This window comes from Amblyomma mixtum, chromosome 1, assembly GCF_055824585.1.
Source record: "Amblyomma mixtum isolate Tamu chromosome 1, ASM5582458v1, whole genome shotgun sequence".
Lineage (NCBI taxonomy): Eukaryota > Metazoa > Arthropoda > Arachnida > Ixodida > Ixodidae > Amblyomma > Amblyomma mixtum.
Window position 1 is genome coordinate 142,158,658 of NC_143012.1, and position 18,276 is coordinate 142,176,933.

An 18,276-nucleotide genomic window follows, 5' to 3' on the forward strand; every position below is an offset into this window, starting at 1 on the left:
CAGGGGGTCCAAAGACAGGACGAACAGAGCTGGAGAAAGAGGGCATCCCTGGCGCACGCCACGTGTTACGGGGAAAGGAGCGGTGACTGACCCGTTCACCAAGAGTTCGGCCGTGAGGCCCGAGTACAACGATTTGATGCGCTCAATGAAGCTGGCAGGCAGCCCAAAGCACCGCAAAACGGAGTATAAGTAGCGATGCTCTACTCTGTCAAAGGCCTTAGCTTGGTCTAAGGAAACAAAAACCCCGCTATTCCCTTTCGCGTGTGCGTATGCGAACACATCACGCGTGAGCGTGAGCGACGCAAAGACCGAACGGCCAGGAACAGCGCAAGCCTGGAAGGGGCTAACGAGGTTTGGCAAAAGAAGACGCAAGCGAGCGACGAGAATCGAGGCGACCAGTTTGTAGTCAGTATTGAGCAGGGTTATCGGCCGCCACGCCGCCGGGCATGACGACGCTGTTCCCTGCTTTGGTATCAACACGATTCGGCCCGCACCGAAAGACGGTGGCTTAGCTCCTTCCTCGAGGAAGGCGTTCACCAAATGCGTGAGGAAGTCCCCGAGCACATCAAAGAAGGTGTAGTAAAAGCCGGAGACTAGACCATCTGGTCCGGGTACGGAGGCGCGATTCATGTCGCTTAAGACTGCGTAGACCTCCTCCCGCGTGGCGCGAGCGCAAAGAGCCGATTCCGCGTCGTCGGGCGCGTGGGGAAGGGCGGCGCAAAAGGCGTCTACAGCAGCGTCAAACCCATCCCACTCGCACAGGCCTTGCGACGCAAAGAGATGGGCAAAGTGATCACGGAAGACGTGCTCGATGTCTTGGACCTGCTCGGAAGTCGTGCCATCTGGCATAGTTAGGCTTCCAATACGGGCCGGTCGGTCGCTCTTGTGGCGACAGCTGTTCGCGTGAAAGAGGTCAGCGCGTTCCTGCGACGGCATGCGGAGATTCGCTGCGGTACAGGAGGCCTGGGACCCCTCTTCCAGGATGCGGTGGTACCGGACGCGAAGAGTGTCCAGGTACTCTCGCATCGCAAAGGTGAGCTCACCCCCTTGCTTCACGATACGCATGCGGCGTAGCACGTCGTTGAGCGCCGCAGTCTTCTGCGCGTGCTTTGCTCTGCCAGCCCGAATGAGAACTTCTCGCCATCGTGTTTTCAGGGCGTCCAAAATCAAGGGACTGAACTCAAAGAGGGCAACAGAGTCCACCAAATCTGCACGGATGTCGCGAATGCTCTGGTCGTCCACCAAGAGTGAGATGTCCATTCTCCAAGTAGAGAACGTCGCAATTCGGCCCGAAGCGCACCTCAAGGATACCGCGACAGGTAAGTCGTCGCTGAGTGCTCGGGCGCCTGGTGGAAATGGCACTACCTCGCAGGATACTAGTTGCGGCACGAGGGCTGGAGGTAGGTACACCCGGTCGATTCGACTGGCGCTACGGCCCCTAGCACGTGTGGCCACGAAAAGGTTCCCATGCAGTTCGACCCACGCGTCCGTAAGGTGCAGCTGGCGAACCAGTTTGCCTAGCTCCTTGGCGTAATAATTGGACGCACCTTGACCGGGGCCCTGAATGTCACGCCACGAGTCTAGGACGCAATTAAAATCCCCCAGCAGGACATATGACACGGATTCAAGCAGGTGGGATGTAAGAGAGCGGAAAAACTCGCCTGTCAGAGATCGCGTGACGGGCGCGTACAGGTTTACAAAGCGAGTCCTCCGCCCGTCGAGGAAAATGTCCACCACCAGTACTCGACCATCGTAACCAAAGGTACAATGCGCACCTGCGCGGAAAGCCGGCGTGAGGAAAACAACGCCCACACCACAAGACCGTGAGTCCGTCAAGGAAAAGAAAGCATCGACATGAAAGCGTGAACGGAAAGAAATAACGTCTGCAGGGGTGCGAAAATTACACTCCTGCAAAAACAAAACATCAATTTGGTACGAACGCGCAAGGTGAAGCACCTCCCGTTGCTTATCGGGAGAGAGAAAACCCTGCGCGTTAAAGGAGGCGAAACGAAAAACAGCCATCATCAAAATAAAGGAAGCAATGTAACAAAAATAAACAACAAAACAAGTAAACAAAACAAAACGCTGACGGACCCACAGTACAGTTCTGCGGATAGAGTCTAGTCTGCGAGTGCGTTGATACACCGGCGCTGGGGGGGGCGTCGAGGCGCTTGGGAGGCGTCCCGGGTCCCTGCTGGCGTCCTGGCTGGCGGCCCCGCGGCGGCGGGACGACGATGCCAAGCGGTGCTAATGGTTGCGCGGTGGAAAGGTCCGGCCGATGCGCGCGGCTGCGGCGGCAACACACAGTCACACACGCACCAACACACTCCACCGCGCAAACACCGTCCATCGTTCGCCAAACGCGCCGACGGAGCCAGCGCGCCGAAAAGATAACGGCGCCGTAGAGCGTCGAAAGAACGGCGCTCGGGCGGCCGCCGAGCAGGGAGGGGAGGAGGAAAAGGCCCAGCAGGGCCTGAAGTCCGGCGAGGAGGCGCCATGGCGGAAACTATTCGTTTCCCTCGACGTCCATGTGGACGCCGTCGCCGTCGTCGTCTGCCGTCCTCGGTTTCTTCTTCGGCGCCTGGGTGGCCGAAGAGCAGGTCGCGCCGCCGTCCGACGACGAGGAGAGCTGGCGCTTGGGGTCGTCGAGCTCGAGAGCCTTGCGCGCCCCCCGCACCAACTTAGCTGCGCACGGGCCCTGCGGCGGCAGGGTGACCGGGATGTGCAGCAGCTTTGGTCGCGACTCGCTTGAGCCGTCGCTGCTCGGGGCGTCCTTCACGGGTGTGTGCAGGGCGTCACTGGGGGAGGGCGAGCCAGGCGACGTGGTGTCCGTGCCCGTGCCCGCGTGCTGCGCCGCCGTGGGCGCGTCAAGCAGCGAAACCTCCAAACTCGGAGGTTCCACAAAAGAGGACTCGCCCTGCGAGTCGTCAGACTCGGACGAGGTCGATTCCGCGACGTCGGAGTTGCCCGTGGACAGCTCCGTCGTGGATTGGCCGGACGAGGTGCCCGCCGTCTCCGTGCCCGCCTGGTCGTCATCGGGCTTGGTCGCGGCGTCGTCCCGCACGTCAGCCCCCTCGAGAGGGCTCGCCGCCGCCTCCTGTGCCGCGCCACTCGAACCGGTGCCAGCCCCCTCAGGTGTCGCCTTCGGCCCGGGTTGCACACCAGGCTCCTGGGAAGGTCTGGCTACCGCGGCACGACGCAGTCGGAGGACGGGTGGTCGCCTCCGCACCTCTTGCATATCGGCTTGCAGTTGGCGCCGATGTGTCCGTACGCGCCGCGCCGGCTCAGCGCACCGCCTTACACGTAGCGCCGAAGTGGCCCTCGGCGCCGCACCGGGAACAGACGCGTTTCATGCCTCGGTATTCAATCATGGCTCGAACACCGGCCACCGTCAGGAAGTTCGGCGGAGCCCGGGTCATCTCGAGCTTCACCAGGCGCGTCCCGTTCCCGATGCGGTTCCTGGACTGGAAGGCGACCTCGGTGATGGCGCGCACCTTCCCGTACGGTTGGAACGCCGCAGCGAGGTCCTCGTCGCTGACGCACGGGGGGAGACGGAAAACCGTCACGTGCACCACTGGAACCCCCATCTGCTCCAGTGGCACCTCCTTTCCGGCGATGAGCAGCGAGCCCAACGCCACCATTTTCGCTGCCTGCGCCATGGAAGCCACGGCCGCCAGGAAACGTAAACCACCAAGGTGCTGCAAATATGTCAGCCCCCCGACTCCGAGCACCTCCTCGAGCAGGTCGATGAGGCGATCGGCCGGAACAGGTTCCGGCACAGTAAACAAAAAGCATTGCGCCTTTGTGGGGCGCACTGCAGGGCAGGGTCTCTCCATCGCGTCGGGGCCCGGGTCACCACGGCAGGAGCGCGGCGCCGGGCAGCAGGACGGCAGGCAGGACCTCCGGGACGCTGGATCCGGGGGCCTGCCTGGACAGGAAAAGCTCGATGATCCGCTGGCTCGACGGGCAGCCGGGCACCGTACGAGATTTAACGAGTTTAAACGAGACTCTAAGCCCTCCTACGGGACCGGCATACAAGCGCCGGTTGCTCTCCAAACGAGTCACAAAAAATAACTGCTGCAAGTGTCTTCTCAACGTTCATCAAGATATCACTCGAGCTGTGCATTTGATCGCACAGAATTATAATTTCCGATTTCTAATAATGCATGCGAAAAGCACATAAATGCCACGATACACTTCGTTGTCATACGTGATATCTTAGGGGCTTCGCGCATCGAAGCCGTGCATCGCATCGCGCATGGAAGCCACGGCCGCCAGGAAACGTAAACCACCAAGGTGCTGCAAATATGTCAGCCCCCCGACTCCGAGCACCTCCTCGAGCAGGTCGATGAGGCGATCGGCCGGAACAGGTTCCGGCACAGTAAACAAAAAGCATTGCGCCTTTGTGGGGCGCACTGCAGGGCAGGGTCTCTCCATCGCGACGGGGCCCGGGTCACCACGGCAGGAGCGCGGCGCCGGGCAGCAGGACGGCAGGCAGGACCTCCGGGACGCTGGATCCGGGGGCCTGCCTGGACAGGAAAAGCTCGATGATCCGCTGGCTCGACGGGCAGCGTGACGGCATCCGGGCACCGTACGAGACTTAACGAGATTTAACGAGACTCTCTAAGCCCTCCTACGCGACCGGCATGCAAGCGCCGGTTGGTCTCCAAAGGAGTCACAAAAAATAACTGCTGCCAGTGCCTTCTCAGTGTTTATCAAGATATCAGTCGCTGTGCGTTTGATAACGCACGGAATTATAATTTCCGATTTCTAATAATGCATGCGAAAAGCACATAAATGCCACGATACACTTCGTTGTCATACGTGATCTCTTAGGGGCTTCGCGCATCGAAGCCGTGCATCGCATCGCGCATAGAAGCCACGGCCGCCAGGAAACGTAAACCACCAAGGTGCTGCAAATATGTCAGCCCCCCGACTCCGAGCACCTCCTCGAGCAGGTCGATGAGGCGATCGGCCGGAACAGGTTCCGGCACAGTAAACAAAAAGCATTGCGCCTTTGTGGGGCGCACTGCAGGGCAGGGTCTCTCCATCGCGACGGGGCCCGGGTCACCACGGCAGGAACGCGGCGCCGGGCAGCAGGACGGCAGGCAGGACCTCCGGGACGCTGGATCCGGGGGCCTGCCTGGACAGGAAAAGCTCGATGATCCGCTGGCTCGACGGGCAGCGTAACGGCATCCGGGCACCGTACGAGACTTAACGAGATTTAACGAGACTCTGTAAGCCCTTCTACGCGACCGGCTTGCAAGCGCCGGTTGGTCTCCAAAGGAGTCACAAAAAATAACTGCTGCCAGTGCCTTCTCAGTGTTTATCAAGATATCAGTCGCTGTGCGTTTGATAACGCACGGAATTATAATTTCCGATTTCTAATAATGCATGCGAAAAGCACATAAATGCCACGATACACTTCGTTGTCATACGTGATCTCTTAGGGGCTTCGCGCATCGAAGCCGTGCATCGCATCGCGCATGGAAGCCACGGCCGCCAGGAAACGTAAACCACCAAGGTGCTGCAAATATGTCAGCCTCCGACTCCGAGCACCTCCTCGAGCAGGTCGATGAGGCGATCGGCCGGAACAGGTTCCGGCACAGTAAACAAAAAGCATTGCGCCTTTGTGGGGCGCACTGCAGGGCAGGGTCTCTCCATCGCGACGGGGCCCGGGTCACCACGGCAGGAGCGCGGCGCCGGGCAGCAGGACGGCAGGCAGGACCTCCGGGACGCTGGATCCGGGGGCCCGCCTGGACAGGAAAAGCTCGATGATCCGCTGGCTCGACGGGCAGCGTAACGGCATCCGGGCACCGTACGAGATTTAACGAGTTTAAACGAGACTCTAAGCCCTCCTACGGGACCGGCATACAAGCGCCGGTTGCTCTCCAAACGAGTCACAAAAAATAACTGCTGCAAGTGTCTTCTCAACGTTCATCAAGATATCACTCGAGCTGTGCATTTGATCGCACAGAATTATAATTTCCGATTTCTAATAATGCATGCGAAAAGCACATAAATGCCACGATACACTTCGTTGTCATACGTGATGTCTTAGGGGCTTCGCGCATCGAAGCAAAGCCGCGCAGGGGCCCGGGGCAGGAGCTTCGTGTCGTCTGCTACAGCGCTGCGCCTACGCGCACCTCGCTTGAGGTGCGCGTAGGCGCAGCGCTGTAGCAGACGACACGAAGCTCCTGCCCCGGGCCCCTGTGCGCCTGCGCGGCTTTGCTTCGATGCGCGAACGCGCGGGATCCGCTGGAAGCTCCGCGGAGCGCGGCCACGCGGAGCTGTGTTCGCACTTAGAGTGGACCACCCTGTACATTCTTGTCAGGCCTGCGTCTCGTCGTGCCCGCGTACGCTTCTGTATCGTCCTGGATTTCAATGCCGCCACCGTCACAGCTGCTTAAGCCGAGCAATGGAGCCTGTGTTAGGCCCGTAAACATTTCATGCTTACTCTACTCTCGGTTACGGGAGAGGCGCAATTTTTTTCATGCCATATGTGACCCAAAATTATTTTGGCAGTCACAGAGTACCAAGTACTCTAATGTCTAATGCATTATTTGAAACAAGAAAGCATTATCCTCTGTTAATATTTTATTCCTTCATGGAATTCTCGTAGTCCATTTTTCGGAGCGCTTTCCTCACGTCCTGAATTTTTTCTGTAAGCAGGCGTGGCACACTCCGCACAACGTCCGACACGTCGATGCCTTTTGTAGCCCCCCAGTGCTTTATTGTGGCTGCAAAAAGAAAATGAAGTCTCATTTAGCCTTAGAGCAAAACCAGCAAGCAGCAATGCATGACTTACCTGTCACGACGTCACCTTTTTGTGGCGTCAAGGACTGCTTGGGCTCCTCGCCTAATGCACGCTTCTTGGGTGCGATCACGCCACTGAAGCTTCGCTTTGCAAGCACTTCGCTTGTCCACGCTGCCTGTGCAGTGTCCTTACAGACTAATGTGGCCTTTTTGTTCCCCAATATCTTTGCGGCCTGTGCACTCGAAATCACTATTCCATCTTTCAAATGGAACTGCAATAGAAAAAAAAAACGCCAATATATCACGAACCAAAGGACAGTTAAAACCTCACCACTGCTGTGCAGGAGAGGTACAGCAGGAAGACTGATTTTGTTAGCGTGGTAATTACATCACAGAAGTGCCACTTTTTGTTAACATACTTCAATAAAGACAGGCATCTCTACCAACTGCTGTGAAGTGCATACTGAACTATAAGTTCTAGGCCCTACTGCATGCTGCAGACCTGGTGACTAAGTAGTGCAAAACCATTGACAAAGCTCATTGCTAAAGAAGCAGCTTTCTGTGCACAGCTTTTAAATACTATGAGCAGAGAAAAACTTTCAAGTTTTGATTTAGGGCAATAAAAAATCTCTTGCCATTCCATCTTTTGCATAAGTGAAATCTGGCTTTGCTGCAGAAAAACAAGCAAACACACCAGTTAGCAGCTGCAACAATAAAAACACTTCAGCAAACAGACACCATTACCGACTAAACGGCCCCTGAAATCATGAGATCAAGCCAGATAACTCAGGCACAGAGGCCATTACTAAAACGTTTCTTCAGAAGCTTCCTTCCTATAGTGCTGCACCTTTTCTCAATTTATACACCCTGTGGCTAGGCTGTCTCTACTGGGTGAACACATCTTGTCATTTAAAGTGTGCGTTTAAATTTTGGCCAAGAGGAAACAAAAGGGACATTACTCTTTGAAAACCAGGAACAGAAGTCTGGTTAAGCTCACCCGTCATACTGGCTCTACAATGTGAATACACAAATGCGCAAGAAAATTGGACTGGTGCCTCCTGCCAAGTAACTTTATTTGTACATCCACATGGCAATGATTAAGAGGCTCCATTCAGGAGACAACCCGAACAACATTAATAGAACAAGTGGCTGGTGATGACATTTCTGTTCATATTAAACCGCCCGTGCGGTGACAACTGCACAGGAAAGGAAAAAGCGAGCAACAAACTTTTTTCAAAATAAATCGGGAGATAAAATCAGGAATATGGTTAGTTTATGAGGTTTAACATCACAAAGTGACTCAGGCTACAAGAGAAGCCGTAGTAGAAGGCTCCAGGAATTTCGATCACCTGGGTTTCTTTAAAGGGCACTGACATCGCACAGCACATGGGCGCTGTTAAGAACGGGGCCACAATCCCACCGCTGGAACCAGTGTTAAAGATGGGGCTTCTATCCCACCGCTGGAACCAGTGTTGAAGACGGAGGGGTCCTGGAGATGACTAACTCGTTTAGCCCCGCAGGTACCGGCTCCGAATGACGATGTCGGACGACTGCGTTATCGAGGAAACTGTACAGAAGGGTTTATTCTACATATTTACAGATGAGAATCGAATCGAATGCATTGCAATCCTCCGATCACACAACAACATCCCGTTAAATACGGTTCGCGTTCCCCAGATCCCTGACTGGGGAACTTAGTTCGAATAACGTTGTCCAATCGGATGGGCCATTGATGACGCTGGCGGTACCACCCACGGCACGGGGCGGTGCTGAAGCTCTCTCGCTCTCTCACAGCTCGGGGGATGAGAAGGGGAAGACAGTCATCAAACACAGATGCGTCACCTTGACCACTGCCGCAAGTTTTCTGTGCGTTGCCTCCGTGGGAAAGCAGAATCCCGCAGTCTTCTCGCAGGTGGTTGAACCTTCTCGAACTCCCCCGCCGGATGGCCGAAGCACGAGACCCCTTCGACACAGCGTCTTTCAATTAGCAGCCTCGCTCAGCGTGACCTTGCGTAGCATCATCCCGTTCGGTGACCCGAAGGCCGACTCGGCCAACGTATACCGCTGCTTTCGCCGTGCTTCCTGTGCATCTCTGCTTCCAGCGTTGCTGCTGCTGTCACAAGTTCTCGCCGCATCTTTGCCTAACGACGACACTCGTCTGACAGTAATTTCTCCCAGGCCCGTGGGAGACAGCGTCCTTCGATCGGTTAGGAGGTTCGGTGATTTGGAGTGCAACAACCCCGTCCGTCGTCGTCAATGCTTCTGCCGCCGGCGCCAGGCCTCGTCATATCCCTTGCTTTGCGATGAGTCACACCCGGCTTCCAGGACCACGTTGTCCACTCTTAACAGCTCGTCCGCGGCCCGAAAAATCTCGAATTGCCAGCGTTCACGACCGCTGGGCAGGAAGAGATGAGGCCGGAGTCGGGTGGAAGGGCTGGTTTCCAGAAATGGCATCCAAGCTCGAACATTCAACAAAGAATGGCATCAGTGGACTGTTCCACGAGACAGGGCACTGACCGACAAGCAAGCGCTCGGAATTTGCCAAAGACCCACCAGGCTTCCCACAATGACAACAAATGTTTACTAAAACATGATTGGATTTTGGCGCAATTTTGGTGCCGAGAAAGCGCAAAATATCTCCTTTGAAATCGCCAAAGACGGACTGCTTGGACCAACGTTAAAAACAAAAACCCACACACAGTAGGTGGTCCTACCAAGTACTCCTGTCTACAACAATCGGCTGAATCCATCAGCATTTCCGTGCGGTTTTCCGTTCCTGAAACGCATCGAGAAATAGTTTTTGGAGAGCAGGACTCCGTCTAAGCAAGCGACCATTTTTGGGGGGGACAAAACTGTCATAAGCACGTTTGAGACGATGGTCAGTCTCAAATATGAACTTTGCGCCGTTCAAGTAACTCTGGTAACCCGACAACATCTGTGCCGCCTAAACCAAACGCGCGCTCTTTGTCTAAAGCGCTTAACGCTTCTCTACATGTCAGCCTGCGGCTGATGTACTGAACATGGTGCTCTTCGTGGCCGTCGCCAACTTGACTTAAAATAGCACCCAGTCCTCTATCACTGGCGTCACACTGAGCTTCTTTAACAAAATAAGTGGCCCGAATCAAAGGTCTGGACACGAGCGCTTCCCCCAGACGAGTTTTCTTTTCGGTCATTTCAGTGTACGTCAGTGAGGCTCCCTTTTCGTAAGGTGTCAGTCAATCAAGGGATCAACGCTCCGCCTACGCACTCCTGTGAGTGCCCTTATCTCTTGGTAGCATGGGAAATCAACACCTGTGATTTCTAACTCAGTGACGCCATAGCCTTTGTCTAAGGTAAGGAAAAAAAACAGTAACCTCCGATCAACTCGTTTTAACTCAAAAAGTAGCCTTTCCGTGCCTGATTTCATAAACATACAAAAATAGAGGAATAAAAAAAACAGCTACTTCAAATCGCCACGCGGGGGGGAAAGCTGACTCCCCGCCGCGGTCGCGCTTTGACTGATTGTACTGCGGTCAACTCGTGACAAAAGGCTGCAGAAAAAAACGATATCCGACTCTCCCTGTCGTTTCCGCACCCCCTCGAGGCTCTACGAAAACCTTGGTCGCGCCTACAATGTCGATAACCGACTCTGGCTCTGGACAACGAGCAGTGACCAGCGCGAGAAGGTGCCCCTTTCTCCCGCCCCAAGCAGGAAGCTCGGCTACTCATTCGCCATGCGCGCTTCTTAGAATGCGGGGCCAAAAGTGAAGGACGATTCCTTTTCAAGTGCGCCCGCCGAACACGCCTGCATGTGTCGTCTCGGTTGTTCGACGCCTGCGTTCGCATGCGCCGAGTACCGCGCAACCTTGCGCTTTCTGATCTCTTGGGCCGCTTAGCTTTTTTTCTAACTGGCTTTTTGTCCCGACGTCGCGGTCTAGGCGTTCTTACAGGCCGATGCCCCTTGAAGCACTTCGCGCCTGTTCTGGTCGGAAGACGTGCTCTCCCCTTTTCATTACTGCGGTCAGCCTTTGACTCGCGTGCCGCCTGACCAGTAACTGCAAGCGTAAGTTTACGAGGCGCAACGCGGGAAGGCTTCGCCTTTCCTTCCACCGCATTTCTTTCTTTCGCCCCTGTCTGCGCAACCAAATTTAGGGCTTTGAATTTGATCCGTTTTCTCTTGGTTCTTGCCCTTTTTCTTTTTCTGCGCCTTGACTGTACCGCGTGCGTCTCCTGATCATACTTAGCTATCTCTAGTTTCTCAGTCGCACCTCGGAAATTGTCTTGAAATTCCAAACTGGCCTCTGTGCCTTCGCAGCACAGTGCCAGCTCCACGCAGCTGACAGACGGACTTGAAACTGCGCCTGAGATCCCCAGCTCATTCCTTTGGGGTTTGTCCTCTCCAGCTTGTCTGTCGCTTTGCGCTCCATTCTCTGCATTGCAGTGCTCAGCTACAACTGAGCCCGCTTGCCTGCCGCTCTGTGCGTCATTCTCTACCTTGCAGTGCTCAGCCACAACTGAGCCCGCTTGAATGTCGCCATTCTCTGTACTGCAGTGCTCAGCTACAACTGAGCCCGCCTGGCTGTCGCTCTGCGCGCCATTCTCTGTACTGCAGTGCTCAGCTACAACTGAGCCCGCCTGGCTGTCGCTCTGCGCGTCATTCTTTACATTGCAGTGCTCAGCTACAACTGAGCCCGCCTGGCTGTCGCTCTGCGCGCCATTCTCTGTACTGCAGTGCTCAGCTACAACTGAGCCCGCCTGGCTGTCGCTCTGCGCGTCATTCTTTACATTGCAGTGCTCAGCTACAACTGAGCCCGCCTGAAGGTCGCTCTGCGCGCCATTCTCTGTACCGCAGTGCTCAGCTACAACTGAGCCCGCCTGGCTGTCGCCCTGCGCGCCATTCTCCCTACTGCAGTGTACAACTGAGCCCGCCTGGCTGTTGCTCTGCGCGCCATTCTCTCTGCTGCAGTGCTCAGCCTCAACTGAGTTCTCCTCTTGTCTAGAAGTCTGGCTCTCACTTCTATCTTTATGCTCGGCAGCCTCGCATTCTTCTCGTGCCAGTATTACCAAGGTAGCCTCTCCGGAGCCCCTGTCACTGAAGCCACTGTGACATCCCAACTCGCTCTTACCGCGGTTGTTACTCTCAAAAGGGGTTTCCGCTGTTTCTACCTCGAAACCTTTTCCGATATTAAAATCTCCCTTTTCGCGGTCCTGCCGGTTTGACGCCTGTATCGATTCTACTGAAAGGGTCGCGCTCGTAACAGTCCCGACAAAGTTGTCCGTTGCCACTCCTACCTCACTTGGAGGGGAATCCTTGCACTCGTGTAGTTTAGACGCTATCTCGGAATGCTCTCTATTAGCATTACGTCCAACTTCTCCGGACACGGTCTCGGATTCTGCGGCTTTCCTTGGACCACCGCACCGATTGAACGCGTTCTCTGCCACTTCCCTCGTGGTGTCGCGATTTACCAACTCGGCTACGGTCACAGACTTTGCGGGTCTTACCTGCGGACCTATCTCATAAGCATCGCTTGCTCTTTCAGGAGTTCCGGCTCTCACAATACCGCCTTTTCTTCGTATTTCGTTTTGAAGTTCTAATATCTTTAGTTTCCTGATTTCATTTTCAACCTTCCACTTTTGCCGTTGCCGTTCCTTCTCTTTTTCCCACTCCCGATCAGCTGCTATTTTCTCCCGCTCGGCTTTCTCTTTAGGGACCAAATTCCATGTATCTACCAGCAACTGATCGTTATGCTTGACTTGTTTAAGAATGAATTCGCCCAATTCAATTTTGGTTAGTTTGCTAGGCACTTCAAAAGACAGTTCCTCGCATATCAACAGCAAGTCCGACCTCCACAATTCCATTAGTTCCATGACAACGCCTTCTCCGCTTTGGCTCTGCTAATTCCACAATGCCTTGAGAATAACCCCTCTCAAACGACAAAGCCCTGATTCCCAGTCAAGATTATTCTCTGAATCTTACAGCCTGGTGAATCCCTTAGCAAAAGCCAAAACGCTCACCCGTGGAGAAAGTACGATGTCGCACGGTCCATCCCAGCTGCTGCCAACCAGTGTTAGGAACGGGGCCACAATCCCACCATTGGAACCAGAGTTGAAGACGGAGGGGTCCTGGAGATGACTAACTCGTTCAGCCCCGCAGGTACCGGCTCCGAATGACGATGTCGGACGACTGCGTTATCGACGAAACTACAGAAGGGTTTATTCTACATATTTACAGATGAGAATCGAATCGAATGCATTGCAATCCTCCGATCACACAACAACATCCCGTTAAATACGGTTCGCGTTCCCCAGATCCCTGACTGGGGAACTTAGTTCGAATAACGTTGTCCAATCGGATGGGCCATTGATGACGCTGGCGGTACCACCCACGGCACGGGGCGGTGCTGAAGCTCTCTCGCTCTCTCACAGCTCGGGGGATGAGAAGGGGAAGACAGTCATCAAACACAGATGCGTCACCTTGACCACTGCCGCAAGTTTTCTGTGCGTTGCCTCCGTGGGAAAGCAGAATCCCGCAGTCTTCTCGCAGGTGGTTGAACCTTCTCGAACTCCCCCGCCGGATGGCCGAAGCACGAGACCCTTTCGACACAGCGTCTTTCAATTAGCAGCCTCGCTCAGCGTGACCTTGCGTAGCATCATCCCGTTCGGTGACCCGAAGGCCGACTCGGCCAACGTATACCGCTGCTTTCGCCGTGCTTCCTGTGCATCTCTGCTTCCAGCGTTGCTGCTGCTGTCACAAGTTCTCGCCGCATCTTTGCCTAACGACGACACTCGTCTGACAGTAATTTCTCCCAGGCCCGTGGGAGACAGCGTCCTTCGATCGGTTAGGAGGTTCGGTGATTTGGAGTGCAACAACCCCGTCCGTCGTCGTCAATGCTTCTGCCGCCGGCGCCAGGCCTCGTCATATCCCTTGCTTTGCGATGAGTCACACCCGGCTTCCAGGACCACGTTGTCCACTCTTAACAGCGCCTTGCTTTTCGCCTCAATCGAAAAGCAGCCGCTGCAGCTGGGATTCCATCCCCTTCACTTGAGTTCAGCAGTCAAGCACCCTGACCCGTAACCCACCACGGCGAGTAAAATCAGGAAACAACGCGCCGATGGTGGGAACCGAACCCACGACCTCCAAATATCATGTCCGGAGCTCTTACCACTCAGCTACAACGACGGCATTGGCGCGTCGTTATTCCTTCTACTTTTAATTATCTTTCCCCCTAACTGATTACATTACTAATTGAGGTGCATACTAAAGTAAAAAAACACCGCTTTCCTTGGCCTCGCTGACTGTGTGCTTCTTTCCTTTATATATATATATATGACAAACACACACACGCCTTGAATGAAGCAGAAAGAGTGTCTAAGTGAGAAAAAGTAAACTTGATAAGGAGCTTAAAAACAGATCTAAGCCAAACAGGGTCAAGCCGCCGCAGTGGCTCAGTGGTTATGGTGCTCGGCTGCTGACCCAAAAGACGCGGGTTCGATCCAGGCCACGGCGGCTAGAATTTCTTTGGAGGAGAAATTCTAGAGGCCCGTGTACTGTGCGATGTCAGTGCACGTTAAAGAACCCCAGGTGTTCGAAATTCCCGAAGCCCTTCACTACGTCTCTCATAGCCTCAGTCGCTTTGGGACGTTAAATCCCATAAACCAAACCAAACAGGGTCAAAAGCAAAACCACTCGAGATGTAACAGCAGTGTCAAAAAAGTGAGGACATAAATAAATGATAAAATCTACAATTCTCTTGAGAGCAACAGCGAAGTCAAAGTAACAGAAACAAAAAATAGCAAACATACAAGCTTTCCAGAGCTTAACAGAATCTAAATGAAAGCACAGTCGAGTTAAAAACATGCAAAAAAGAAGCACACAGAAACACATGAATAATCAGCAATTCAGATGTCCATCGAAGTAATAAAGTTCCTTGGCCATGAAAGGGAAGCTAGACTCACACATTCATCCCTAAGAATTCATCCACATTCATCCATAAAGAATGAACAATATCTTGCTACAATATATAAAAGTACCTTCTTGCAGGACAGCTTCTGGTGCTGCACGCTCAGGCGGAGGCGGCTGCTCCACAATTTCCGGACATGGAGCTTCAGTTGTGTTGCCTTGCGGTTCTTCGGGTTCACCGTAATGTGGCAAGTTTTGCTCGAATTCTGTTGGCACAGATGATGCAATCACATCAATGTGGAAATTTCAAGAGGTGCTCTGTTAGGCCTTCTTTAATGCTCAACTAAACAACTGCATGTGGAATAGCACCTACTAAGGCATAAAATGAAGGGTGCATTTAGGTTGGAATGAAGCTTACCATTGACCACGACGTCATGCCGACTTGAGTCTCCAGGCCCGGTCTGACAAGCAGCACGTGCTTCCACTAAAAATCAGGAGTTATAATCATTTCAACATGGCAATGAGACAGTGCCATGTTGAGAGAATGTGCTTAGGTGTGAAATGCTTCCAATCAAATATTTTTGATTCAAGGCACCGCTGGAGTGATGCGACCTGTTCTAGGAGACAGTCGTTTTGTTTCTGGAAGTGGAGCACTTTGCTCTTCCACATTTTTTTTCCCTGCAAAGCTTTTTCAAGCTCACTTTTTGAGCAGAGAGTGTCATCGTCGCTCGACGTATAAGATGGTGTTCTTGATCGTGTGGCAACCTGCACATAGTAAAATTGTGTCATTGCCTCTGTGCACTGCCAATAATATGCAAATTATGCTTACCACTTTGCTTTTCACAGCAGCTCCGGACCTTTTTCCCTCATAGCTCGACAACGCTGCTTTCAGGTTGTTGTTCAATATTGTTTTATAGGCAGCAGACTTTGCCGCTTCCCGGTGAAGTTTCCGCCTCTGGAACATAAAAGAAAAGCCACTGCTAGAGCACTTGCACACATAACATGCATAAGTATACACATTTCGACATAACATGCATAATCCATATGCCACCATGGTATTTTTTGCAGTAGAAGCTAGAGGCAGTGTCCGTTCTGCCAGCAGATAAGAGAACCACCAGGCTGAATTCTCTAGGCACTACTCTCTGATTGACTATAGAAAACCATTATGCTATGGAAATAGTGATTGATTTTTGGCATCATAACAGGGTGGCATTCAAGAACATGCACTCACTACACTTCATACCACCGCAGGGGCGTCTGATTCATGCAGACGATGGTGAGTTGCGACACCACGGGCACCTGAGCATCCGCAGGGACATCCCCGCAGGGGGATGATGGTGAGCAGTGCGCCACCACGGACCCGAGCACCCGCGCTCAGCCCTGCATGGCATCGCCGTGTCCGGGGAAAAGGGGATCCTGGTGGTTGAGACGATGCCGAGCGTTTGGACCCTTAAAGGGCAGCTGCATCACTTTTCAAAAAAATTGAGTTAGGAGCGCGAATCTACAGTTCAAGGACCCCTGAAACCGAATATAACAATAAAATTGGTCACAAATGACCCCAAACAACTTTAATATTGAAAAAATGTGCACCATCGCCGCAGGCCATTCTGAAAGAGCCTTTGTCACCTCTCATTGGTCAAGCGCGTCGTGACGTCAAAGAAGGGAGATCGGTCGGCGGCGGCGGCGGCCCACGCGAAAGTGTTGTACGCACGTGCTTATCTGTGGATGTATCGGGCTAGACATGCAACGTTCAAGCTGTTCAAGGGAACTTGGCGTTGAGCCCTACTTGTTCGAACCATTGGCGGCGTCGGAACAAGGCGACACTAACAGCAATGACAACACGATGCGTGCGAACAGCGAGGAGACGGCGCCTACATTTTCTCGAATGGGAAATTCACAATGGTACGTACCCGTTGTTGAGACGCGGGCTCTCAGTTGCCGTCGGGACGCGGGTCCGCTGTCGCCGACCAGCCGGAGCAATGAAGAGACGGGGGGTTAAGGAGCAGCGTGAAAAAAAAGGTATATGTATTTACATATTTACAAGTAGCGAGAAGCACGATACATGGCACGATGTATCTCAACAGGAAAAAGACACCCACAAAGAAGACGCGAGCCCTTAAATAGACTCGGCACAGACTCCAGCCTCTTTTCGTCCAATCAGGAGCGTCCTGGTGGCTGATTGGCCTGGCAGGCTTGAACGCCAACCCCGGTAGCGTTCCGGTAGCTGTCCGGCCCGAACGCACAACGCGCTCCACGATGACGACACGCGGGCTCGGAGAGACGCCGGCTTCGACGCCGTCCTTGGGGAGCGTCTCTGTAGCTCACCGGCCGAACGCGCAACACTGGGAGCGTTCCGGTGTTAGAAATTCACGTTCACAACAGCTCGCCCCCGCCCGGAAAATCGTGCACGAAGGGAAGAGGTCCGCAGCCACTTCGCGAAGTGCCGAGGTCAGGGCTTAGTCTTTGTCCGCCGGCCGTCATCTGCTCGCCAACCGGTCTCTTCAGGTCTGGAAGGGAGGTGGTCTGGACCGGACACAACAGCAGCCAGCAAATGCCCTTCCATCTCCCCAGGAATCTGCCAGGCCTCTATCTTACCAACAATTTCGCTGACAGGCGACAGGTTCAATCGCGAGTGCACCGTCCATCACAGACTTCTTCGCGAGTAGAAAAAAAGAAGACTACAAAACAGAAAAAAAAAGTAACAGCCCGTCCAAATCCCTTCTATTCCTTTCCCTTTTCAGAAGCATCGGCTTAAGCCATCTGCGTTGGCGTTTGCCTTTCCTTTTTTGTACTGAACCTCGAAGCTGAATTGCTGCAGAGCAAGGCTCCAGCGCAGGAGGCGACCATTTTTGCCCGACATGCGTTCTAGCCAGGTTAGAGGACAGTGGTCCGTTTGTACGATGAACTTCGTACCAGACACGTAGCAGGCAAGTTTTTGTATCGCCCACACCAGGCACGCGCATTCCTTTTCAGAAGCGCTGTATGCTTCTTCCCTGGCAGTGAGCTTCCTGCTTACATAAAGGATTGGGTGTTCGTTCCCTTGATCATCGGTCTGGCAAAGCACAGCACCCATTCCCCTGTTGCTCTCGTCACACTGGATTATGAACTGTTTTGTATAATCCGGGGACTTTAACACGGGATCCTTCCTCAGGGATTCCTTTAGAGTTAGAAAGGACTTTTCTTTCACACAGTTCCGGGCAACGCGCTCTGGTTCAGTTTTGCGCAAAGCGTTCGCGAGAGCGCTAGCGATGTCCGAGTACCGCGGGATGTATTGCGGGTAGTACCCTACAAGACTGAGAAAGGCTCTCGCATCATCCTTTGTTTTCGGTGGAGGGCACGTTGAAATGGCGAGCAGCTTTACCTCAGACCTGCGCATGTCTGTCTCCCTGCGATTGTCTCTCCATTTTCTACGGGAGGAACAAGACGAGAACGATTTGCTTTCTCTTGCTGTCTTGTCCCTTTCCTTACGCCTTGCGCGCCAGACGTGACTTTCCATTTCGCGTGCGTAACGCTTCCGGTGGAACCGTCCTTTCTTTTTCTTTGTTCGTGGTGGCAAGTGACACCTTTCAGAAGTGTTTAATTTCTTGCGCACCCTTCCTTTTCGCTCGGTGTGAGGTTCGCACCTATCCGGTCTTTTGATT

The 18,276-nt window shown here is 53.7% G+C and overlaps 1 protein-coding gene, 1 long non-coding RNA gene and 1 pseudogene across 2 annotated transcripts in view; 1 reads left to right on the forward strand and 2 right to left on the reverse strand.

The window, feature by feature from the left end:
• The window catches only part of LOC149367780 (uncharacterized), a 190,015-nt gene that overhangs the window by 88,584 nt on the left and 83,155 nt on the right, over nt 1-18,276 (forward strand). The window lies entirely within an intron of this gene.
• LOC149367788 (uncharacterized) lies at nt 1,053-3,238 on the reverse strand (annotated as a pseudogene).
• LOC149367789 (uncharacterized) lies at nt 3,285-3,856 on the reverse strand. Its single transcript, XM_089576360.1, has one exon. The coding sequence runs from the start codon at nt 3,834-3,836 to the stop codon at nt 3,285-3,287; it is 552 nt and encodes a 183-aa protein (XP_089432486.1). The 5' UTR covers nt 3,837-3,856.

Coding starts and splice junctions, on each gene's coding strand:
- LOC149367789 (XM_089576360.1), bottom strand. CDS start 3,836: ATGGAGAGACCCTGCCCTGCAGTGCGCCCCACAAAGGCGCAATGCTTT.